Here is a 26,136-nt window from a genome sequence, read left to right on the forward strand (position 1 = left end):
GATTGATTGAACAGGAGAAATGTGTTCATAGGTGCTTGACTTTGCAAATGTATTTGTATGTGCAGTTTTAACAGCACTTTTCAGCAGCAGAACCAGTAACCCAGTGTAGGCTTATATAATATGAACACACTTAACATCAGGGTCAACCAATACTCCTGGAGACACAGTCTCCAGAATCTGTCGTCATTTGATCAATGCTCAGTCACTTAATACTCCCATGCTGCATCCTGAAACGTGATCACCTGATGCTCTCTTGATTATTGATGATTTTAATTTTTTTAGAATGGAGAAAACAGTAGGATGATTTTGTCATACTGGGACCACAAGGCAGATTTTTCAGAAGAAAAATTAAAAATGCTGTGTACTGTAACTGTTACCAGTGACTGGTGTAATTGCTTTCTAATCTTGCCTCTAGGACATTCTTTGCACTCTGATTCATGTTTCAGTCAATTTTTAAATTTGTTTCGAAGTTTTGGTTAATTTTTTTTTCAGAATTATTATTTATGTTTTGAGATTTGTCACCTGTAATAACATTTGAAGAAACTTTGTTTAAATTTTTAAATTCATGCCTTAGATTCTGCAAAATGCAAGTATAATTACTGCAGTGTACTTGATACATGGTGAATTTCAGATGTGCAGCTATGTTAAAAATTGAACATTCAAGTCTCTCAGTTTTGCAATCTGAGGAAAATAATTCCTTGTGGATTTTGCAAATCTGTATTGTCCTCTTCTATATGTCATGGGTGTTCTAAAAATTACATGGAGAATTTTAGTATTTTTTGTGACACTGCTGATGCAAGTGTTAGATTTTTCTCATGTTTTATTTTCACTTGATACTTGGATCATAAGGAGTGGATGTTCTGCCATTGCACATGGAGGGGCTTGTCTGAAATGGGTCAAAATACGCTTCAAATACCAATGCTGGCCCGTATTATATTTTTCCTGTGATCAGAAGTCATCATTAAATATGTTGGCATCTGTTCTTGAAATCCTCAGTAGCAAAGTGTTAGTTTTTCATCTCTGACTTTTACATCTCTGTAATTCTTGTTGGGAATGCAGAGTTTGTCAGGTGTAATAGAATTCTTCACATCTGTTATATCTGACATTACCACACCTTTGAAAAGATCTTCAAAATCATGAGGGAATGGATTTATCTGTGAAATTTTTCCAGGGAGACCTTCAGCTCAAAGAGGAGCATCACACATTTTAATTTCCAATTGATACACTTTGTTTAAAATGCATAATGAATGCATTAGTTAAACTGGTGCTTAAAATGTGCTTTGTTTGTTCTTCTGTGGGATTTTGTATTTTTTTGTTTAGAGATTTGGCTCTGTGAAAGAACTTTAAGACTTCTCATCTGTAAAGGCCTTCAGTCCTTTCACAGGCTTTGCATTTGGTCCTGTGACGTGTTAAGTGCTGTATGAAGGAACAATAGAAAGGCAATAATATGTTACCTTGTTACACTTCTTTGGGTCCAATCCAAGTTTTTCTTTAGCTTTTGCAATCCACCATTTAAAATGAAGAAATACTGTGTTGTGTCCAGTGTATTAGAGAATCTACCAGTTCATTGCTTTTTGTGAATAACTAAAATTTTATCTTGTTTTCAGAGTATTAAAATCTTGGTAAGTGGTGTCCTCCGTCCTTGCTCTTCCATGCAGCAGATTAAATTAATTTACAAAAGAAGGTATTTCTAACCTTTATATGTACTTTCTTCCTCTAACTGTTCACTGAAGAAAGTAAAGCCAGCAAGAATCATGAAGACGTGGGTTAACTATAGTATTGCTTTACTTCCCTTCCTGTTTTACTTTCTCAGTGATTTAAAAAAGCCCAAGCAATCAGATGACATATGAATTCAGGGTATAGGAAAGCTGTGAGCCAAATCTGATTTTCTCTACTCTTGCTAGGACTGAATGTGTTCCTAACAAAACTGCTTGCTTGAGGAAAGTCAAATTTCATCTCTTTGATAGGTCATTATTTTGTAAGATTGGGATTATCTGTGACAAATGTGGCTTTACCATGACTTTGGAAAATCGAATTGGTTTTTAAATTTCAACAATTTTTTGATTTGTTGTTATACTGTTTCTGGTAATAGGCATTATAGGCATACATATGACAGTAGTGGCTACCTGCCCCTACTTCTCCTGTAACATATGCACAACTACAATATAGCATTAAAACAAGCAGAACATGAATAATTTTGTCATTTAAAGTCTTTAAAATTACGTTATGGTTGCACAGTGGAAAAAGGTGATTTAATTCCGGCAGCAATATACAGTAAATTTTTCAATGATTACTTTCAAAACTAATTTTTGAAGCAAACTGCTTGAATGGACTTGTTTGTGTGAGGAAAATAGAAAAGATCTGGTGACACTTGTAAAGAAAGAGAGGAAAAAGATCTGAGGCTTAGAGAATGTGAGCTGTGAGGAAAGATTGAACTTCTTTGCAAAGGTGGTGAAACGCTGGGATATATTGCTTAGGGAGCTTGTGATATTTTTATCGCTGAAGTTTTTAAAAGCAGGTGACATAGATGTCTGTAAGAAATGACATGGGGATAGCCGAGCCTCCCGTGGGGCAGAGGAATGGACTAGATGACCTCTGAGATCTGTTCAGGCTTGTGATTCATTGCTGAGCTGTGTTTTATCTTAATTGCCTTTTGCACCACAGCTGTGGGAACCAGCTGCCCAGGAGGTGTTGGGTCAGTAAAATGTGTTATTTCCACAGCAACTGTAGGAGCACTGAGGAGAGAGGAGAGGCACGGGAAGAGAAGATGGGTTGGATGGGAGAAACATGATCCTTCGTTACTGTACAGACAGTCTGTGGGGGAGAGGGCAAGAATATTGTGGACAGCGAGGGGGGAAGGGGGATAAAAGAGGCTTGTGTGCTTTAGCGGGCAGAGAATGTCCTTCAGTCCTAGAGTTCCCTTGGTGTTACCTGTGCTTAAGATTAATGGTAAAACTGACAGGACTGCTGATAGGCTTTGCTGTCTCAGGGCCTTGGGATCAGCCACACGGGATCTGATTCAGAGCAGTGAACTGCATGGTATGGTTGCTGTATTCCTGGTGGGTTGCAGGAATCAATGGTGCCGCTCTTACTCAACTGCCAGGTTTATTCAGTTACTCCGTTTTTTACTGATTTAACAATTAACGGAAATAATGAGCAAAATTCACTATTCTTGCCAAACTGTGTTAAAGGGTGTGTTTCACCTCCATGATCCCAAATTTGTTTGGAGGAATGCTTCTCTGGTGGGTGAAGGCATATTACAGGTTGCATGCAGGCAAGTCTAGCATATGAATTGATCCCTGCCTTTTTAAGGAATATCTCTGTTTCAGGAAGGAATAAAAAGTTGTTTATACTTCCAGTTTCTGGAGAGACACAGGTTCCTCCCTTGGTCTAGGCCTGGAAATGCAAGCGGAGTCAGTGGAGTTGCACTGGTGCAGTGGGGCAGAAGCTGACCTGCACTGTCTAGTCATTTATATGGCCAAATTGTGCCATTTGATTCTATATGGCTTAACGTCAGTGAAAAAGTTAATCATGTTAATGGTGTATTAATGTCCTCAAATATGTTATTTGAAGAATAATGAGAATTACTGGTGCAGTATAAAACATACTGAATCATAACCATGTGAAATGTTTATTATAGAGGATAAAAACCCTCCTTTTTTTCCCAATGATTTTAAAGAAAAGTCCTCTGCAGATAATGAAAACAGATTTTGGGGCCTTTTCTTTTTGCCTTAACTAAAGAAGTTAGTATCTCTCTTCTCCAGTAATCAAAATTAGAGGAAATTATCAAATTTCATCTGACATAAATTTATCTATGAGCTTTCTTTCTTAAACATCTCAAATATAATTTTAATTAGATCTTAATACCTGAAGTATTAATTGGATGAATATAGAGAACAAGTACACTCTGCTGGCTCAGGTTCACCATTGGTCAGTCTAGTTCACTGATTTCTACTTACTAAGAAAAGTATAAGAGGTAACTCTTCCTCTCAACATCCAGCAATTCAGGATTTATGTTGTGAATATTGATGATTTTAATCTTTTTACAGAACTCATTTAGAAAATGTTTTAGAATTACCCTGGAAACTGTTGCTCATTCTTAGTCTAGTCACTTGTGTTACTTATTTTTTTCCTTGAGTCGAGTAAGAATAGGGGTAAACCTTGTAAAAGCATAACTTTTCCCCTTGTTAAACAGGATACAGTTATGTCTTTCTGTGCACGGATTTGGTTCTTTTATTCACAGTGATATTCAGATGAATGTTGTGGGTAGCCTTGAAGATTTGGATTAATAAGGTTTATTCCATCCAAGTGATGTTGCTGACTTTGTAATCTTTATTCATGCGGCTTAGTTGGGTGAAGCCATGGAGGCAGAGCTGGAGCATTGCTGTCACACTGGCTTGCACTGAAGCCCGATCTGTTTGCTCACTCACTCAAACCTGTAGCTGGATGTGGGGTTCAGCATCCAGGAAAATCAAACATTGGCACTACTCAAAGCTTGGATCTGCACAGCACAGATATTTAAGGCAATGTCTGCATGGGTGACATGGGGCAGCAATTCACTCCAACAAGCCCAGAAAAGGAAGTATGGATTTAGCCAGTGTGAATTACACTGCCAGCAACTCTTGTCGTGATGCCGTACCAGCTACACTTTCAAAGTACTCCATTCATACTATGTCTGTTAGGCACTCTTAAGATTGTTGTCTCTATTTTGCCAAATCTATTTTATGAAGAAATCATAAATCAGGATTGTGGTTAGGATGGTTGATCCTAGGCTGGGACTTGAGAGTTGCTTAGTTTGCTGTTCCCAGCATTCCCAAAGTGCAGAAACATGTTAGTGTTAACTTGTTACTGCCTCCTCAGAAGACCTGCCTCTTCAAGGATGGGATTTGTTTAAGGACTGGTTGTTAGATCATCCTGAGAGGACATTTCAAGCCACTCTGAGGTGCAGGACATGCTTCAAAGGCATGCACTTGGTTTGGATCTTCATTTAATGTCTTGCTCTCCCGATGACAGTTATTCATCGTGTCACATGTACCCTGTAAAGGTTTACTAAGTGGGATTAAGCTGGGCTGCAATTTTCCCTGTTTGCAAAGGGATAAATCTCTGATGCTGGGTCATTGGTTTGGTGGGTTGCCCTTAGGGACTGATGGCAACCTTGGCTCACTTCACATGCATATGTAATCAACAGACGATTTTGCACTCACTGTCTAAATAATAAATGTGTTTGGTTGCTGTATAGTGCTAGAGGTCCTGGAGAAGTGAATAAGATGTATTAACAAAAGAAAAGAACAATCTAGAATATTAGCTACATGACAAACCAGCTAAGCTCCTTCCATGAGAATGAGAACATGGAGCTGAAAAAGAACCCACTTCCACCAATCAGGAGCTTTTCCAGGTGCCAGCAGACAAGAAACATCATAAATAGAAATGTTTTTGGTATATTTAACTATATAACTGTTACATGTAATAGATTGAGTGACATATAAGTCTTAAAAACAGAAGTTCAGGACATGGACAGTGCAATGTGTGTGTAAGATAAAATGCAGGCATAGATATATGATCCATGCAAGCTCACTGTCTCTGCCAGATCTTTTTCTAATTGAAACTGACAGTTTAAAAGTATTAAATAGTGTAAAACTAAACAACATTGTGCAGGTAGAGTGAGTGTCATTGTTCACCATGGGAACAGTTTATTTAGTGTATGTATCATTATGAAACTGTACTTCGCAGTGTATTTTCTATATGTTTTCTATGTAAATCTCAGACATTTCAGCAATATATCATATATTTAAATGGTGAATTTAGAGAATAATAGATGTTGTTCTTGCATCAGTTTAAAATGTGAAACATTATACAATAACACTGAATATTTTATCATGAAGAAGAGCTGTCTTTTATTACAGCCATGAAAAGGTAATCCATCTTTACTGTTTATGCTGTGTAACTACTACATCATTACTAGTTGTATCCTTGAAACTTTCCATCCACAGTTTATTTAATCACCATAGGCTTTGTCTCAAGGACTGTATGCTAAGAGAACACAAAGTATTTGCTGGCTAATCTCAGTGTAGTTGTTTGGCCAGGGAAAGGTAATAAACTCAGAAAATTAGATAAAGTTATTATGGGGACTTCTGGGACTTTTTTAAACAAGAAAGGGTTTTAAATGAACTTCTAGCCATATTGAGGCACTTTCCTGATCAACTATTTCCACAGTTCTTAGGTTAATGCTAAGTTTGCCCTTAGTCATGAATGTGGTCTGTATTACTGGTTCCTGGTGAAAGTTCTCCAATTCTTTCCCAAGAGCAAAACCCCCACCTAGCAAAGCAGCTTTATATATGGTAAGAGAATTCCTTTCCTCAAGAATATTTCCTTGCTGAAAAACTCTTGTTCCTGTTTTTGTTATTACTTGAATGCAAATGAAAGCAGACTGTATTTTGCCAGTTAAAGACAAGTAATACAAATGTACATAGAGATGAGATTCGTAATAAATCTGTATTGTTAAATATAGCAGTGTTTTTTTCTTTCATATTCACTGATCGATCTGTTACAAAAAAGAGAAGAAAAGGGTGCAAACATCTGTTATAATGACATTTATGTGTTTTACTTACAGAAGAAAGTAAAAGACTAAGAGTTGGTTTATTTGTCTCTAGTTCCAGTTCAACTCAAGTTTGTTTAGAACTTATTACTTAGTGTTACGTTACTTCTTCCTGTTTGCAGTGCTTTTGTTGTTCCATGACTCAGGTGTTGCAAATAGTTAATGACTGTACAAAATAACACCATTTGCATAAATTCTGAGTTTAATGCTGCCTGTGGTAGTAGTGTTTGCATTAAAGGCAGCCATAGCATGCTCTACCAGTTTCTGGGCCGGTTTCTAGTAGAAATAAAGATCATCAGAGTTGAATTAAAAGTAAATGATTGTTTATTTTTCCCCTCAATTTTTAATGACTCCATATTATTCCTCCTGATTCTAAGATGTTAAATGAACACTTCAAATAGAAACTAAAAATAATTTTCAATCAGTGAGCTGATCACCAATTATCAATAATTTATTTCTAAACTTTCATCCAGCCAAAAAACCATCATGTTGTATTGTTTGAGAGGTATCAATTTGACAGAACCTGGAATGAGGTCTTTAATAAGTGTATAGCTGTAAATCAGGATCTGTTATTATTTCATAAATAATTTCTGATAGAATGTCTTTATTTCTACATTGTGCTGTGATAAAAAGAAAACTTCAACTAATAAATTCAGTAATAATAATTAAGTAGAAAAAGTCAACAAGTAGGCACAGTGGTCTGGTGAGTGTGGGCCTGAATTGGCTGCCAAGGTAGCACATGAGACTCTTGTAATGATACATGTTAATTTGACACCCTGCTTGATTCGATATCTTTTATTGCTGCATGCAGATCTGTGATGTGGGAATAACCAGTACAAGATGAAGTCAGATGTGTATTCTGTAGTCTTCTTTTGAATGGAAGATTTAGGTCAAGTATATTCTCTTTAATCAGCAGTGAAGCTCAAAGCAGAATTCACATATGCAGTCTCTTTGAAATAGGTAGATGTGAATTATTACATCTTACAGAATTTCCTGGATTGCCTTACTAAGAGTCAAGTAGTGGTCCTATGGATGATGGTTATTCTCATTGCTCAGGTGCAATGTGAATATGATTTTGTGCATGTTGTGTGCACTTGTGTTACGGTATGTGTTACACTCACAGAAGTTTTGTGGATGACTGCTACTGCATGTTTCTGGTGTGTCTGTATTCCTCCCAGTTGCTGTGCTTGAAATGTGAATCTCGAAGTACTGGAATGGCAATGGAGAAGTTTCAGCATTGGGAGACAGTAAGAGCTGGTATGTAGGGCACTGTCCTTCAAGTCCCGTATGACTGACAGTCTGTTTTGGTCTATGTGTGACAGTGTTTGCTGGTCAGGGGAGTGAGACTTGCCTGTGACTGGAGCAAAATTTTCCTTACACCATGGTGTGAGAAGCGGTGTCCTTGAATTTCTGATTTTCCTCTATGGTGGTGATGAGCTGCAGCTTTCTGACAAACTGTTCCCTTGAATGTGGATTTTATTTTCCAGGATTAAGTGCATGCTTACTTGATAGAGTAGACATTTCTGTGCTTCCACATGCATTTCAGAAAGATGAAGAAAATAGAGCAGAGGCCTTTTGTGTTACTATGTAAATGTTACAAAAGGTGCTAGTTTTAAGACAAGTAAGTTGCATATATTAGCAGCAATGATATTTCAACTCAGCCAATTATATTAAAACTTCAAGATTTACTGTCTGCAAGAATTCACACTACATCCAAGTGAAGGGTTTTAGTTGCCATTACTTTGAGCTGTGCTGCAGAAATTACTGCTGAATGTGATTTGTAGAGGGTACAGACAAACAGCTTTTTGTTGTGTTGATTTTTCCCTGGTTTTTTGTTTAGATTGTTGACAATATCTTTTACTTCTTCATACCTTCAAGTTAATTTCAAGGTATTTAAAATTTGGGATTTGGTTTGAAACTGACATGGTTGCCATTATTGTCAGCAAATTGCCCATTCTCCAGAGGAGTCTGTAGCTTGGGACGCCCATTTTCCTTCCCTGCTGCTCTTGGAGCCTCTCCTATTTCAGGGGAAGTATCAGAGCAGCAGGGAAAGAGGGGATGGTTAGCCCACCGACTGAGGCTTCTTCAGAAAATGTCAGCAGACTTGGCCTGGTTTATATTTGTCCTTGCTGTCAGGGAGGGAACCACCACAGCTGCCTGCTCCTGAGAGCACGGGTGGCCGTGGGCAGTGCTGTCTTCTGCTGGTGCAAAGTTGCCATCTGTCATCAGGGTCCCATTGCTGCTCCCTGTGACCTGCTCAGTGTGCACCGGTTTGGTCAGTGTGGGAAAGACTTACAGAGTAGTGAAGTTTACTGCTGTGCTCCTTCAAAACCACCTTATTATAAGGCTTCTGCAATATTTATGCACAGTAGAAGGAAGGGAGGAAATACCAACTATAAGTACGCTGGAAAAATGTTCGACGGCTGTCCTGGATGTACCTGGGAAATGGTAGTTATAGTAGTAATGTTAAATGTGAAAGCAGAAAGCTTTGATGCTTCTGCACTATAAATAATTATTAACAAAGGCGATTGCCAATGTGGAGAGTTGTTTGCAGAGGGATTCATTTCTGACTTTTAAGTGTAAGTATATTTAGACAGAAAATTATTTTTGTTCCTGAAAGCCAGGAAGTTGTAAATGGGAAGGATTAGTGATTTGGACCCCACAGAGCAAACACCAGGCTGGTTATTACAGATGAGACTTGATGGATGTAGTTATATTAAGGTTAGCACAGGAAGCTATTCCTATATTTTACATTTTAATGACTGAACTCAGTCGTATTATTGTTAGCAGTTGAATTTACACTGTTTTCTTTAAAATACACTCAGTTTGGCAGTCTTCTTTCCTGAAATGCTGCAAATATTTCAAAGTCCTTAATGTCCCTCTTGCTTAGTACCTTTGATCCAAAAATCTTCATTGAGAAATTTGTGCATATGAGTGTTGCTGCCTGTTCCAAGCTTCCCTTCCCCCTCCCCAAGACATTTGCCTCTGCCATGTGTTCTGAACTCCTTTGTTCCAAGAGCAGGCAAAACCAAATGTAATTCAAACTCTTTAGCAGTGTCTGATTGGCCGGTCACCCCGGGTCCACCCCCAGTCCTCCCCTTTCTCCTTCTCCGAATAAAAGAGAGGACCAAGGGGGGACCTGCCCTCTTTGGCTTTGTACCCCTTTCTGCGAACATCTGTGTGTTTCTGTTTTCTGTTTGAAAGCTTCTAATTGCAGGAATTAGGCAAACCAGAAGCTCTATTTCTCCCTCTTTGCTTCTGTTGATGGTATTAGATTTGCAGCTACCATTTGCCGCTTTTAGAGCTACTGAAATGCCGGATTGCCCGTGCTGCCTCTCTAGGCTGCCCGAGGCTTTCTGAGGCATTGAGCTATGAGCCTAGCCGGTAAAAAGCTGTAAGTATATTTCCACATCTGGCACCCAGCGTGCTCTCTCTGAACCTCAGTTTTGAGAGACTTTTAGGGTGTCCCAGCAGCTGCGTGTCTGCTGGAGTTAGCTCTGCACATCCTGCCGTGCCAGCTCTGTGTAGCGAGCTGTTACTTTTTGCGTAACAGTGAGCCCACAGGCTCAGCCTGTACCCTCCCCCACACCACGTGGTGAGGGAACAGCTGGAAAGTAGAAGACCCGTTTCGCTTATTTTTTTTCCTCCAGACCAGCTTTCCTGTGGTAAATCCAGAATTCTGGTGAGTATTTCCCTGCTGGTTTAGGGGCTTCTGTCTTAAGCTGGTGCCGGTGCAAATTTTCTCTTTTTTTTTCCTCTTTTTTTGCGATTTGGGACTGAGGTTTGTGGTGCTGCATTTGTAATGGGATCTGAGGTTTCTGCACACCATAGAGAAATATACTACCAAGTTCAAAGCTACCTTTCTTGTACTGGGCATAAATACCCTAAAAATCTGGTTCAATCTTTTGTACGATGACTTTTTCAGTACTTTCCTAATCTGACCTCTGAGGACATCAGATATTCTGAATTTTGGGATAAGGTGGGGAGAAAACTCTCCTCTCTTAGGTGTTCAGGAGACAAAACAGTTTCAAATTCTTTCCTCTCCTGTTACTAAGTTACACTTTGCCGAGAAAAAAGCAGTACATGACAAGCCACCGCAGAAATCCTCTTTTAATTCCCTTGCACCCTCTTACAACCCCTGTGTCCCTGACCCCTCTTCCCCTACACTGGAAAACACAGCTAGAGCAGACTGCTTTTCAGCACAGGAGTGCCATCGTCCTCCTGGCTCACCCGTGTTTCCTCAGCACCCTGCCTTGGACGGGAATCCGGACCCAGTCCAAGGACCTTTCCAAACCCTCTTCTCCACTCCTTTGTCCCCAGTTTCTAGCCCTCATGTTTTAAGCGCACGTAAAAACCCCTTCTCCCTTGATCTCTTTGTTCCCAGGGACAGCCATTGCCATGTGCTCTCAGGTTGGGAAAAACCCCCTCCCCCCAACCCCTTTTCTCCGAGTTTGTTTGTCTCCAATAATTGCGGATGCAACGTTTCTTCATCTCCAAACTACACGTCCCACAATCCCTTTCTCCCTCACCTCACAAATACCTTCTTGTCCCCATCCCCTCCCACTCCCGTGTTGGAACCTGTCCCTGCCCCAAACCCTGCCCCCACAGCATCGTGTTTCATCCCCTCCTCTGTTCCCACCCATGGCTCAAGTGCCGCCCCTGCTTCCCACAACCCCGCCCCCAACCCCTCCCCTCCTCCTGCTGCATCCCTGCCTCCACTCCCCATCCCTGCCCCTCCACTCCCTGCCCCTGCTTCCCATTGTCCCACCCCAGGTTCCCACAGTCATGTGACTACCCCCTTAAATCTGGGAACCCATGGCTACCAGGAAGTAACTGCTGCTGCTACTACTACACTCTCTCGTACTAGCACAACAGCTAACCATGGCTGGACATCCTTTCCTTATTCTAATATTAAGGATTTGTGCAAGGCAATTAAGGAGTTTGGTATGCATAGTAATTTTTTAAAGAGCTTTTTAAGTGCTACTTTTGCAACTCACTTACTTGTACCTCATGATTTAATTACAATAATGCAAACTCTTCTCACACCTGGTGATTTTGTGTTGTAGAAACAACAGTGGAAAATAATTTTATCTGATTTATTGCAAATTTTGTGGCAAACTCCAGATAATTACGTGGACTGTGACAATAATTATATCACATTAGACCTTTTATCTGGTGACAATAATATGGCAAATCCCCCAAACCAAGCAATGCTTATCCCTCATCCAGTTCTTACTGAAATCACACATGCTGCTGAAAAGGCCTTAACATTACTACCATCTCAGACTCCTACATCTCATTATACCAACATCAAAAAATTGCCAAATGAAAATATTATTCACTTTTATAACCATTTGCGCAAAGCTATCTTTTCCCAGGTCCCTAATCCTGACCTCCAACAAGCGCTCCTACTCGAACTGCTCCAAGTGAATACGAATGATGCTTGCAAATAAGTCATCCTCGCTCTTCCTTTGCATCCCCCTCCGACTGTTGAATCCATCCTTGAAGTCTGTACAAAGAAGGTGCAGCTGAACACAGCTGTTCCCTTTTTGAAAAAAGTGGGGATGGTGGGGAAGCTTGTGGAGAATGCTATGGGTACAGGGGAAACTCAATCTCGAAGTAACTTTGTATGCTGTCTTTGTCAGAAAAAGGGACATACAGCTCGCAATTGCAGAACAATTATAATTGCTGATAAAAACTCTCCAAAGACTGTTTCCCCAGGTCAACAGCAGGGAAACTAGCGACTCAACACATCCTAACAGCTCCGCGTTCCGACATAAATAGAGCTGCAGACAAAGCAACTTGGACTTCTGGACTCAGGTTTAAGGTAACCTGTGATGAAACACACCATTTCAACAACAACAACCAGACTGTGATACCCATCTCATTCCAGAATGTGGACCACATGCCAGATTTTACATACCTTTTTATTATTGGGAACACTCGGGAAACACCTGCTGGGATAGAGGTTACACCCACACTCATGAAAGTGTATCAGAACGGGTGTTCTAACCTAATGGTACAATATATATATCCACCGTACTTTATGCCAAAGGGTCAAGTCATTGCACAGGCCATTCCACTGCCCAAATACCTGCCCACAGATGGTCATATCCCAGCCATCTGTTGGACTGAGGTTTTGGGAAACGGTAAACCTGTTGTAAAATGTAAGCTCCGTCACAGATCACATAAAATCAGTATCATGGGGATGATAGATACAGGTGCTGATGTGTCGGTCATTCCATTTGATAAGTGGCCTGCGCAATGGGAATTGCAATCTCAGGGCATCATACAAGGGATTGGAGGTACCCAAATTGCGAAGCAATCCAAAAACGCCATTCAGATTGAAGGTCCTGAAGGACAAATAGTGACACTTCGTCCATATGTCCTAGACACCAAATTCACCCTGTGGGGAAGGGATGCCATGTCTCAGTGGGGAACAAAAATTGATATCACCCCTAGACATCAAAATTTTCCCTTGCGGCCGCTGGAGCTGAGCGCCAACCACAAAAGCTAACTTGGAAAACAGATGAACCAATGTGGGTTAACCAGTGGTCGCTAAAAGAAGAAAACTTAGAGGCACTCAAAACATTAGTAGCTGAACAATTGGCTAAAGGGAATATCGTGCTAACTAATAGCCCCTGGAATACTCCTGTGTTTGTAATACAAAAACCAGGAAAGAACAAATATAGGCTCCTCCAAGATCTTAGAGAAATCAATAAGGTTATTGAAGACGTGGGTCCCCTTCAACCAGGTATGCCATCACCTTCAATGCTCCCACAACATTGGCTTTAGCTGTTCTTCATATTAAAGACTGCTTCTTTCATGTTCCACTCCACCCTGCAGATGCCCCTCAATTTGCATTTTCTGTGCCATTTCTTAATCGTGAGACTCCCATGGAATGTTACCATTGGCTTGTGCTTCCCAAAGGTATGAAAAATTCCCCAGCTCTCTGCAAGAGTATATTGCTAAAATTCTATTTCCCATCTGTGCTAAAGCAGAGAAAGCCATCATGGATGATGTGCTGGTATGTGCTCCCAATAATCAGTATCTCGAGCAAACACTTAACATGGTAATTGAGGCCCTAGAGGCCAAGGGCTTTGAATTACAACCAGAAAAAATGCAGAGAACAAGCCCTTGGAAATACCTTGGACTCAAAATCACAGAAACCTCTATCACCCCAACACCCATCACCATTAATAATAACCCAAAAACATTAGAGGAAGTGCAACAGATCTGTGGGACACTGAATTATTTAAGACCCTGGTTAGGACTCACCACAGAGGATGTGGCTCCTATTGCAAACCTGTTAAAAGGGGAAGGTGGTCCAGCATCCCCTAGATCCTTGACAGAAGAGGCAAGGCAGTCTTTCAAAAAGATACAAGAGGTCATTTCCACCAGACAAGCACACAGGTATCAGCCCTCCCTACCCTTTAAGGTTGTCATTCTAGGGAATGTACCATGCTTTCACAGCCTCATATTTCAGTGGGACAAAGAGCAGAAGGAACCCCTCATCATAACTGAATGGGTATTCCTTCCACTCCAACCTCCTAAAACCATCCCACAGCCACAAGAACTAATGGCAAAAATTATCATGAAGGGTAGAGCAAGGCTCCGCACCCTGGCAGGATGTGACTTTGCATGCATCTACTTACCTGTAACAACTGACACATTAGATCACCTACTTCAAAATAATACAAATTTACAATTTGCATTAGATAGTTACTCAGGCCAAATCTCCAGTCATTACCCAAAACATGACATGTTTAATCTGGCATTCTCTTTCATCCCTTGAGAGATTCAAAGTCGAAAACTCCTCGATGCGATTACCATTTTTACAGATGCTTCAGGAAAAAGTAAAAAGTCCATGATCACATGGAAAAATCCAAAGACGCAAAAGTGGGAATCTGACATCAAAGTAATCCAGGGATCACCACAAGTAGCTGAACTAGCAGCTGTCGTTAGAGCATTTGAGAGATTCAAAGAACCCTTTAATTTGGTCACAGACTCAGCATATGTAGCTGGAGTAACTGCTAGAGCTGAGCATGCTCTCCTAAAAGAAATCTCAAACAAAAAAATTTATTATTTGCTCTCAAAGCTAATTTATCTGGTTTCCCACAGAGAGCATCCCTATTTTGCCATGCATGTGAGGTCACATACAAACCTGCCAGGATTTATTGCAGAGGGTAATCGTAGAGCTGATGCCCTGGCTATGCCAGCAGACATAGTTCTATCAGCCGACTTACCAAAGCTCCCCCAAGTTTTTGAACAAGCAAAATTGAGCCATGCCATGTACCATCAAAATATTCCTGCTCTTATCCGCATGTTCCATCTGTCGCGGACACAGGCAAAAGCAATAGTGGCAACATGTCCCAACTGCCAGAATCTAGAGCTTCCATCACTGGGCAGGGGGGTCAATCCCAGAGGCATTAATAGCGGTGAAGTGTGGCAGATGGACATCACACATTTCCCTGAATTTGGGAGATGAAAACATGTTCATGTTTCCATTGATACCTTCTCTGGTGCTATGTATGTCTCTGCACATGCTGGTGAAAAGGCTAAAGACGTTGAAAAACATCTTGTCCAAGCTTTTGCTGTGCTCCGTATACCTGAGGAGATAAAAACTGATAATGAACCTGCCTACACCTCTCAGGAGTTTAAAAACTTTCATCAGCAGTGGCGATTTCAACATGTTACAGGTATTTCCCACTCCCCAACTGGACAAGGCATTGTTGAATGTGCCCATCAAACCCTCAAGCGAATGCTGCTACAACAGTCAGGGACCACCAAACTCAACTCACCTGTCCTCAGACTCAGCAAAGCATTGTTTACCATAAACTTCCTGATCAGCACCTTTGAGGATCCGAACCCTCCCATCTACCATCATTTCCAGAACACCGGGAGACAGAAACTGAAGGAAAATCCAGAAGTCCTGATCTGGGACCCAGAGACTCAAAAAATCCAAGGACCATACAAACTTGTAACTTGGGGACGTGGGTATGCCAGTGTATCTACTCCTCAAGGACTGAGGTGGATCCCAGGGAAATGGGTAAAACCTTATGTCACTTCCTCAAAAGTTAAGGAGGTTAAAACTGCCTCCTGGAGGAGACACCGTACAAAAGATCCTGATTTTGCACCTTCATGTAAACCCCCTACTGCAAATTTTGATGTTAATCCCTTAAGTTAAGTTGCACTGCTTTACACTCACATTTTGCACTGTATTTTGTAAATCTTTGTCCTGATACCCCATACCATAGATGTCCTGAATAACCCCCTGAGTTTTAACTGGGGAACTAGTTTAAGGGCAACCTAAGTACTGTTGAGTTGTAGGGACGATAGATTCCAATTATGTTTTGCACTGTTGTTTTGTTACTGTTCTATGCACTTTAAGTTACTAAGAGTTACAACTCAGCTTTAAAGAAAAAAAATAGGGAATTGTTGCTGCCTGTTCCAAGCTTCCCTTCCCCCTCCCCAAGACATTTGCCTCTGCCGTGTGTTCTGAACTCCTTTGTTCCAAGCACAGGCAAAAGCAAATGTAACTCAAAACTCTTTAGCAGTGTCTGATTGGCCGGTCACCCCAGGTCCGCCCCCCAGTCCTCCCCTTTCTCCTTCTCCGAATAAAAGAGAGGACCAAGGGGGGACCTGCCCTCTTTGGCTTTGCACCCCTTTCTGCGAACATCTGTGTGTTTCTGTTTCTGTTTGAAAGCTTCTAATTGCAGGAATTAGGCAAACCAGAAGCTCTATTTCTCCCTCTTTGCTTCTGCTGGTGGTATTAGATTTGCAGCTACCATTTGCCGCTTTTAGAGCTACTGAAGTGCCGGATTGCCCGTGCTGCCTCTCTAGGCTGCCCGAGGCTTTCTGAGGCATTGAGCTATGAGACTAGCTGGTAAAAAGCTGTGAGTATATCTCCACATATGAGCACAGACATACTCTAGCACAGTAACAGAACCCAAATAATTGAACTTGAAGGAAGGAATAAAGGAGCTTACCAGAGTCTCCTGTACTTTGCCTTTGTTGGTTTTGCACTGCAGTCCAGAAATTGTGACTCCAAAATCCGAGATTTTAATGTATAAGTGAAACCCTGTAGGACTTTGCATGGCAAGATATATTAGGGAAATAGTGCTAATACCCGAGTATATAAATACAAGTAGCTAGATGAGATTGACTACGTGTGACACCAAGAGATACCTAAACATTTTAACTAGGACATGCCATTATGGGTGGAACCTGATACTAGGAGAGCTGCTGCACAGTTCAAGCAACTTGAGCAGAGTTTTTTTCTCATAAAAATAGTAACTTCACCTGTTTACATGTCCTGGGCAAAGAATTTGTTGAAGTCTTGTGTTTTAGCTTGTAAGTGGTGGTTCTTGTGAGTTTATGTAAGAAGTTTTTGCTTTTTCAGTTCCTTGTTTTGTGGCCTGCTGAGAAACCTGATGGAGCACAGAAAGATTTTCCTTTCTCCAATTTTATTTTTCACAAACTGCTCCTATTCATGGAAGCATGAACAGAGTTTATTGACAGAGTTCAATAGTAGCACATCGGGCTAAGGTAGAGATGGGGTAAAACACCTGCGTAACCTCCTGTAAAACATCATGTTAGTTCTTAAAAGCAGTAGTACAGCATTCCCTTTAATATTTATCCAACTCAGAATCCCCAGCCCCAGAGCTCCTCTTTTCAACTCTGGGGCTACCCAGATCATATCCGTGGATGGTTCATTTCTGCTCTCAAAGCTAGCTGCTCTAAAAACTGTCCACTTTTGATCTTGTGTTTCTGTAAAATAACTGATTACTCATGCCTATATTAGATATTTACAACAATAAATGTGATCTAAGGCATGAGCTGTAGTTTATCTGTATTTAAGATCTTTTAACTCACAGATAGCCATCAGACTGGCTATCAGTCTTCTTCCCCAGTCTGAATCTCAGGTCCAGTAACACACCACACTTGAAGAACAGGAAGAAGGACATGTTGATCAGTTCTTACAGTTCAAAATTTGGGCTGAATCTAAAATACATCTGTTCTTCTAGACATCTGACATGTGGTCAAGACTGGAAATTATGTAAGAGAGCATGAATATTTTTGGACTAAATATCTCACAAGAGTAATTCACATTTTCCCCTGGTTCACACAGCCTTCTACCCAGGCAACAGATGGGTAACCTTAACTCTTAAACCTAATGGTCTGTCTTGAAGTTGCTTTTCATGTGCTTCCGGTATGTGTCTTCATACTGCTAAAGTTCCTTTGATCTCCTCTTGGCCACTTTCCAGACCATCTTTTAATTCCTTTTGTGAAATTTCCATACCAGCTTTAATTCTTGCCAGAAGGCAACTGTTCCATATCTGTGTCAAGCAGGACACTAAAGCTTTAAATTCTCAGCATTTTTCTCTCTGGAAGTAGTACTCCCTGCTCAGACTTCAGAGTCATCAGGAATATGTGGATCCAAGCACTGCTGGCAAAAGAAATAAGGACACAGAATTCTTTCCTTGACAACAATTGTTCCCTTTCCGTTTGCTGCTTGACTTGATTGTAGTGATACTTGGCTTTTATCTGCAGTACTTGCTACTCCTTAAGTTCCAGGAATCTTTATTAAAAAAAAAAAAAAAGGGGTGTCCAGCCAAAACCACAACTTGTTTGGTACTCTTTGCTGAGGTCTTTCTGTTGTCTGTGTGTATATCCTTCAAACCTTGTGAGTGCAAGACCTGGGATTGTCCCTTAGTACCATTCTTTTACTGTCATTAAAGGACGCAGATGTGACTCAGAATCATCTTGGACTTGATTAATTGATCTGTAGATGACCCTCAGGTGCAGGGCAAAGGTTGTTTTTAAATTTGAAGAGTCCTTACTTCTGCATTTTATTGAAAAGGAGTTTCTGAGTTTTGGGGAGGCCTGGCTGCCTTCTGGGGTAAGGTCCCAGTTAAATATGTTAATATTAACAGACATGGTTGAAGAACAGGTTAACATATTATCATAAGGGAAAAGCTAATGGCATTTCCTCTTTAAGTTTACTGTTTGTTATGACTCACCCCCGCAGGTGAGAGTGACTGAGGTTCTTGTTTGCAGTAGATTAGAGTGAAATGACACTGACTACATAAACATATGTTTATGTAGGGATTATTTTAGATTGATGTACTTGCAATGGAAAGGAGATATATAGCCATTTTGGTTATTTTCTGTCTGTGGTAATATAATGGTACGAAAGTATAAAGATATCACTTAAGAAAATACCTAAGGAAAAGAAAGAATGAGAAAGAAAGGGTAAGAGTAGATAGTGGAAAGATACCTACCCATCTACCAAGGAGGCTTGATAGTGGTTATTTGGTGTCCATTGATTGAAGTGATGGTCTCCATCTTGATCAGTTGGGAGTGGGGGAAGCCCCTGAAACACAACATTCAATGGGTTAATAAACATTCAGGTTGGTTGGACACCCCTTCCCTTACTGGGGGGGCACTTTTACACTGTCTGATGTAACACTGTGGATCACATGCAGTCCTCTGGTGGAAGGCCCCAAAAACTAGGCAGGGGGAACTCTGGGGGTCTCTGATAGTTTATGACACCTTCGAAGACATGACAGCTGCCTCTCATGCCAGTGTGGTTGAGCCAGTTGTGCCCTATCAGAAGGAGTGAAAACCTTCAGGCCTGTGTGTGAATGCCCTGGTCCTTCCCCAGGGAGAAGTTGTAAAACTGAGCCTGTTATCTAAGGGAGGACACTGGCATGATAAAAAGCATTATCCCACCTCTGCAGGCTCTGCATCTTACCTGCCTTCCCCCTTATGTGGCTCAAACCCCAGCTTATCCTCTGATGGTGGATGCTCACCCCCTCTGCACCTGGCCTGTGACCTTGCAAACCTGGCCTTGGCAAAGCACCCACTGCTATTGTAAATGGCTGATTGCTTGAGTCACTAACCATGAACAGTTCAGTCTCTCATGCCATCCTGCTATACAAATGGTAGTGACTAAATAATAGAATTTTTTTAAATTTAATTTTATTTTTTTACTCTGGTAGGTTTTAAAAAACTGAAATGCATTACTTAGATATGTTAGGACACTAAGGTCCATGTTTCTATCAGAGAGCAACAACACCATCTTTAAAATCCTGACGGGTTGTTAAAAGCATTTGTGTAATTGTGACGTAGTATCCAGTGAAGTCTGTTGAGAACCTGGCACCAGCTGGAGTGGGATTGGATCTGGGTGCATGGCTTTGCATAACTGTACTCTCTGTACTCTATGTACATATTGTAAGTCCAGAAATATATATGTATGTATATATTTTGTTTGTGATTTGAGTCATGATTTTAATCTCATAGAATCGTGTAATGGGAGGGACCTTAAAGACACCTTCCACTAGACCAGATTGCTCAAAGCCCCATCCAGCCTGGCACTGAATGCTTTCAAGGAGGATACACAGCTTCTCTGGGCAACCTGTTCCAGTGCCTCACCTCTACACCTATTCTGCATCTATACATCTATTCGTTTGTCTTAATCTCTGCATCTACTTGTTCTAACTGCTTTGTACAGTAACCCTAGATACTTTTGTCTTCAGTACCACATTGTATATAGTGTGAGAATGTAGCTTATAACCCCTGCTACTGCAAGAGCTTTTTTTAAAGAGTTTATCTCAGCACGCACCCAGAAGCCTTTCTGGAAGTTTCAAGTGTGCTAAATCTTCACAGATTCAATACCATTGCGGACTTTGTTCTTTAGGACAACAGTAGGTAAAGATGAAAATGTGGCTGAACTCCATCTACCATATTCAGAATTGTTAGAATCTACAAAGCTTAGATTTTCCTACTACTGTCAGAAAATGTAAGTACATTCTTCAGTTTCGCACAAAAGTTTCTGGGAGCTAAAATTGCTATGGTGCCATGATGGCTAGCATGATGTCCCAGGCACCGAGCAATCTTCTGCCTGCCTCGAGCGAGGATGGATGGAAACTGATCGTGGCAGGGGAGGGCCAGCGAAGCATCTGCTCGAGATCACCTTGCCCACCGGTGTCGAAGGCATGCAAGGAGGTAGGAAAAGAGCAGAGGGACTCCTTTGTGGACGAAGGGGTTTATTGCAGGGAAAAATCCACAGAACGAAGTCGAAGCTGCATGGCTTGGAGGAGTCTTGTACCCCCATGAAACAGGCGTGGAAAACACGCAGTAACCAACAGAACATCAGCCAGGGAGAAGGAATTACAGCAAATGGGAGAAGTGGTAGGCGGGGAGGGATAACAAGGACCTATGTAACAACCGAAGAACACGCATCTCTCTGGAAATACAACCAAATACGAGAAATAAGGGCAGGGAGGGCTGTGGCCAATGGTAAGGCACGGATTTATGTGTTTTTCACAGCCTTGTGAGTGCTCAGGGCTTTTGGGCTGTGGCAGCATCAAACCAATGGACCTTTGGGTCTACTTGATCTGGCTGACCCTGGCTTTGGCCATGGTTCACCACAACATAAAATCATGTGGATTTGTTAGTCAGTTTTCTTAGGGTTTAATGCAATTCTATTTATCAGTAAACCATATGCTATCCTTTAACCAAGGAACCAGATTTTCTGTAGCTACTACAGCTATTTGGAATTACCATTTTGTTCATTTGCATAATAAGTTAGGAAATCTACTTGAAAATTCTAATGCATAATATGATTTATTAAATGCAAGGTTAAAATCAGGGTTAAAATTACCCTGTTGAATACTGTGACCTTAATACTGTCTTTGCAAGTTTCCTCAGGAGCTTAATGCATTCAGATTTATACTAACTTGAGTACAACCCATTTATTTTTCTTTGACCCTTTTGTCTGCTATATGATTTACTCATGCTGCATATTGTTTTCTTTTAAATACTGTTAAGTCTTTGCTTGAAGCAAAACTGCTCTCCAGATTTTCTCTTGGAGGTAATTTGCTCTAGGCTACTTTTTAACTTTCTGAAATGAAAAGTAATTGCGGTTTAGGTTTTAATTGTATGTCTTTTTCTCCTTTCAAGAATATGCTGCCTGGACACATCACTTTGTTATTTAAAGGGCTGATAAATGTGTCTAAGTTGTATTAATTTATGTGGCAATAGAATTCAAATTAATGCTAACCAGAAGATCTTTCAATGCATGAGTAGTGTGAAAGGTATAATTAAATGTCTTGATATTGTCTTCCTAAATTAGGCTTTTACAGATTCCAGAAAGTTCACAGTGTTATAATGACACAGAGGGGTCTTTGAGCTATGTGTAGAACATTTAGGTAAATACTTAAGCTGATGTAGAGTCTTCCTGTAGTTGGTGATTCCTGTTAAGAGCATCCCAAGGTTCTTTGGTTGAGGACAAACCTGAAAGATTAACCCACTATGAAGGAACAGACTATGGCTGAAGAATTTGCACAGTTGCATTTTTTAGAAGAAAAATTGTGTGCCCGTGTGCAGAATTACTCGCTTCAAATATTCAGTCTTAAAAAAATGTTAGCTTGTCATAATCTGGTTCAGTCACTTGTGGAAGAGCATTGTATTCTTGCTCACTGCTCAACGTGTATCCTCATCAGGGGTTAGTGGAGCGTGATTTCCCTCTTTCTTCTGGCCACTTTGCCACTTTCTTCCTAGTGTTGGGCCAGCATGGAGTTTGCTGGTGTGAACCCGCTGTTGACTCATATCTGGCCTAGCATTCAGGATCACCACAGGTTTCTTTTCAGACAGTTGCTTTTCAGATAGTCAGATAGATGTCTGGAGCTCTTCCACTCCAAATGCAGAATTTTGCACTTCTTGGTGAACCTCCTGAAGTTACTCAGAGTCTATTTTTTTTTTTTTTTTTGCTTTACAGCTATTCCATGGTTTGTAACTTGGAGGTGAAGCACTGAGTTTTAATGTTAGTTATCACTGTGGATGTTTTAGATTGGCAATGTCTTGCAGTCCACAGTGAAAAGTGAACATACCCTAAGCTTGGCTGGCACCAAAGTGAATTTTCTGTATGTTTTTTCATGAATTAGTGTATGTTTTTGGCTACCTCCAGCTGCCAAGATTGTTTGAAATATGCTGAATAGCCTTAGGCATTTCTGCTTCAGGAAAGACTTGTTGATTCTTTTCTTAGTGAGAAAGATGGCATTTTTATCTCATATCTCAAATAGCAACAGTGGAAATTATATTTAGGGTGCAGTGGACTTGAAAGAAATCAATATTCTTTTTAGCTTGTGTAAAAAAAAATCATAGGTTCTTAGCAAAACCATACCATGCAGTACATTGAAACTGCTATTATTCTTTTTTCTGTGGAGACTATCGATTAAAGTTCGGGTACCAGCAGTATCATTTCTGGGTGCTGGGATTTAAGTATGGGCTCTGTAACAGTGGTGACTGACGTGATTCAGCTGTAGGTCGGTTGGAGCGACCCAGGTGGGACTACAGTCCTCTCACACCTGCAGGGAGTAGGAAAGGTTATGTTCAAGCACCAGCTGAATGTTGTCACTTGGGAATCCACTGGTGCAGCCCTAGATGCATGGATTCATTCATCTAAAGGCCGGCACAATGTACTGCTCACCATTTCTTTTTCCAGTCATGGAGACTGAAAGGTGGGTTGTCTTCATTTTTCAAAGGGTAGATGAACGGTAGAAAAACAATTGATTTCTATAGGACTCACATGAAAATTTCTGGTGGAGGTGATAAGTGAGTCTGAAAGATGTATTAGAGTCCCTTTATGTACACAATAGAGTCTACACAAGATTTAAACATGGAGGGAGACGTATTCTAGCTTGGATTTGGTGGCAGGATGCATATTCATCCTAAAAATAGCATGTGCTCTCTGTCGTGTAAGAGCTCTCTGTTTGAATTGGAGTAATCTCTGGAATGTATCTTCCTCCTGAGACAAAGTTGTCTTTTTTTATTCCATGAATGACTCTCCCAGACAGTGAAAGTGGTCCTACCTATTAGAAATATCCCATATGGTTGAAGTGCCTCTTGAAGTGCTTGGTGTACATAGGTCAATGTAGACTGTCGGGGAGGCTGGAGAACAATAATTCATTTGGAGAAAATCAGGAGGATGTAAACAAAGGAAAGGTTCTTTCAGGCATTAATACATAATGTTTGTTTTTGAACATTTAAGGCTTGTTTTTGAAATAAATGGTACCCTCAAAGTGTGAAAACCATTGCACAGATGTCTTTGTAGATTACTGAAGTAAAGAAACAAAAATCTGCACTGTGACCATTTCAGCTCTTGCTTTCAATTGTAAAGGTTCCCCTCCCCCCAGTTTTAGCATTTGCCAGTTTGCGTTTCAGTGAGGGTAAATATATTGGGAGTCCTAGTCCTTTCAGTGTTTATTAGAAGATATGGCCAAATATTTCAAACTGTTTGAATTCTTTTCTCTGGAGATCTGATCAGTGATATCAATGCATCGTTACTGTAATATCTAGATTATCCATGTGTCACGGGCTTTTGGGGACAGATTTTGGTGACTCTGAAAGGGCTTTAGGCAACACATAAAACCTAAGGTTGTCACATTCTTTTAATTTTGCTTCTTTCTGATACCCATTGTTTTTGTCACACAAAGAAAAGGAGCAGATTTACTAAAATTCCTGTTAATGCTGAAAATAATCACTGTCTTAGAAGGTGAACAGGACATTGATCTTTAGTGCCCAGAACAGAATTAATCAGTCCTATTTATTTGAGCCAACATGCTGTATCTTATTTTATATTTAAATACTGGTTTTATTAAATATGATATTATATATGTGACCAATTGTTATTATTTCTCTTGGAGATTTCTTTCAAATATTTTGGCCAAAGTCTGTTTATAGTCATAGCTTATAGACAGCTGTAATTATACTCCAATTAGCAGATATTCAGAGACACAAACTGTTTCATTGCTTTGAAGGGGTTAATATGTTGGAAAGGGTGAACTTTAGAGAAAAATAGTATGCAGTTCCACATTAAAAAGAAAAATCAAAGAAGAAAACAGGCTGTTTGGCACTTTGTTAAGGAAGTGAGTGATGCACGAGTCTGTTTTGCCCAAGTAAGAAGTGACCAATTCTATTTACCCCTACATTTACTCTTCAGTTGAAGTAACTGATGTAATACAAGTGTGTGGGGGTTTTTTCGGTTAGTTTTTTTTTCCTTAGCAGAATTGCTCTGCCATGTTATAATCACATTTTTCTTGTCTTGCTTTCCATGCTTTTCAGCAGTTCTGAATAATATATAAAAACCTCACATGTATAGGCTTTGTCTTGTCTCTCAGTTCACTTGCAAGATTAACATTGCTGTTGACCAAAGTTAAGCAAATGCAATGAAGGCTGATATTTTTCCAATTAATTATTGGAAATTGTTCCTGCCTGTGAACATCAGTATTCGGTGCACACTCATACCAGAATAAAATGGTTGGTCATTAGCTTCCAGTCCTTGGTGTCTAAACTTGACATTTCCTCCAAAAAAAATCCACCATGGTTCTCCTGAAAGGTACAGAGATCACTTTTGGAACAAACACACTTGTTTTAGTAGGGCTTTAGAGAGTTGGTTTGGAAATTGTAAAATACTGCATTCATCACCATGCTCAAAAGAATGATTTATTCATGTATTTCAGATAGAATTATTTTTGTCTCTGTCTCTCTAATGCACTACACTTTGGGATATACAAATCATTTGAATGTGTCATACTAAAAACTGGTGGCTGAAAGCTGTTGTCCCTGCTGGAAACCATGAGAACTGTGGAAAGTTTCCTTTTCTCCTTTAAAAGGGAAAAAGGTCTTTGTTAGGCTCGATTCTTGTGGTAACCCTATGTAGATTAATGTGGAAGTCAAATAAAGTTGCTCTATGGAGTGGGTTGGGCAGGACAAGCAAAATAACTGTTCCTCTGTTAGGTAATTCATATAGTAATGGTTTCTGTAACGGAAATGTATAAAGAGTAGAAAACTGCTGTTTTGAAAAGGAGGTAGAAGGGAGAGCTGCTCAGTGGTTATTTGTTCATGTCAGAGTTCAGAGATTGTTTTAAATATGATTTCCTTAATTATTTTATTTAGGCTGTCTTGTTATGTTGGTTCTCAGTGACCATATCTCAGCTTGCTAAATAGGTAACTGGCAAGAGCGTCATCAGCTCATGAACCAAAGAATCCAGCTTGCTGCAAACGGAGCTGCACAGAAGATGTGAAAATAATCCAAATTCTTCAGTAGGAACTGGGGGTTCTTCACCAAACCCCAAAATGTACTCACTCAAATCAGGCATTTTCAAATTCATTTCTTTTTCCGTCACTTGTAATGTGGAAGGTGCTGTCTGACAGCCCTGGAAATTAAGTCCTCTATTTTTCCACAGGACAGGTATAGCAAGGGCGGCAGCAATGCAAGCTTCCCCACACTGTCCTGCCAATGTTCCTCAGTCCAGTTCTGAAGAAGTCACTTCTGGAGGTGAGTGGGTGGAAGAGTCTCTGTCTGTGCAGAGACTGCTGCAGGGCAGTGGTTCCTGCAGGACAGGCTGTTGGATGGAGGCTGAACCCTTGTCTTGAGTGAACCGCCAGTCTTTAAGATAATCAGTTTATGTATCATAAAGCAGCGCGGGCTGGATTAGTTGAGGTTGCATTATTCTGCTTGACTGCTGTCACAT

At 40.4% G+C, this 26,136-nt stretch overlaps 1 protein-coding gene across 7 annotated transcripts in view; it reads left to right on the forward strand.

The window, feature by feature from the left end:
* Positions 1 to 26,136, forward strand: part of PPP2R2C (protein phosphatase 2 regulatory subunit Bgamma) — a 207,936-nt gene that overhangs the window by 61,637 nt on the left and 120,163 nt on the right. The window contains exon 2 of one of the 7 annotated variants that reach the window (XM_032108541.1): positions 25,854 to 25,940. The exons of 4 other annotated variants lie outside the window; for them this stretch is intronic. In XM_032108541.1, coding sequence (XP_031964432.1) covers positions 25,854 to 25,940 — 87 coding nt within the window. Of the gene's footprint in view, positions 1 to 7,800; positions 7,853 to 25,848; positions 25,941 to 26,136 lie in introns of those variants that run through there. 2 more of the 7 variants (XM_032108544.1, XM_032108546.1) reach the window with 2 other exon arrangements.

This window comes from Corvus moneduloides, chromosome 5 (assembly GCF_009650955.1).
Source record: "Corvus moneduloides isolate bCorMon1 chromosome 5, bCorMon1.pri, whole genome shotgun sequence".
Taxonomy (NCBI): Eukaryota; Metazoa; Chordata; class Aves; order Passeriformes; family Corvidae; genus Corvus; species Corvus moneduloides.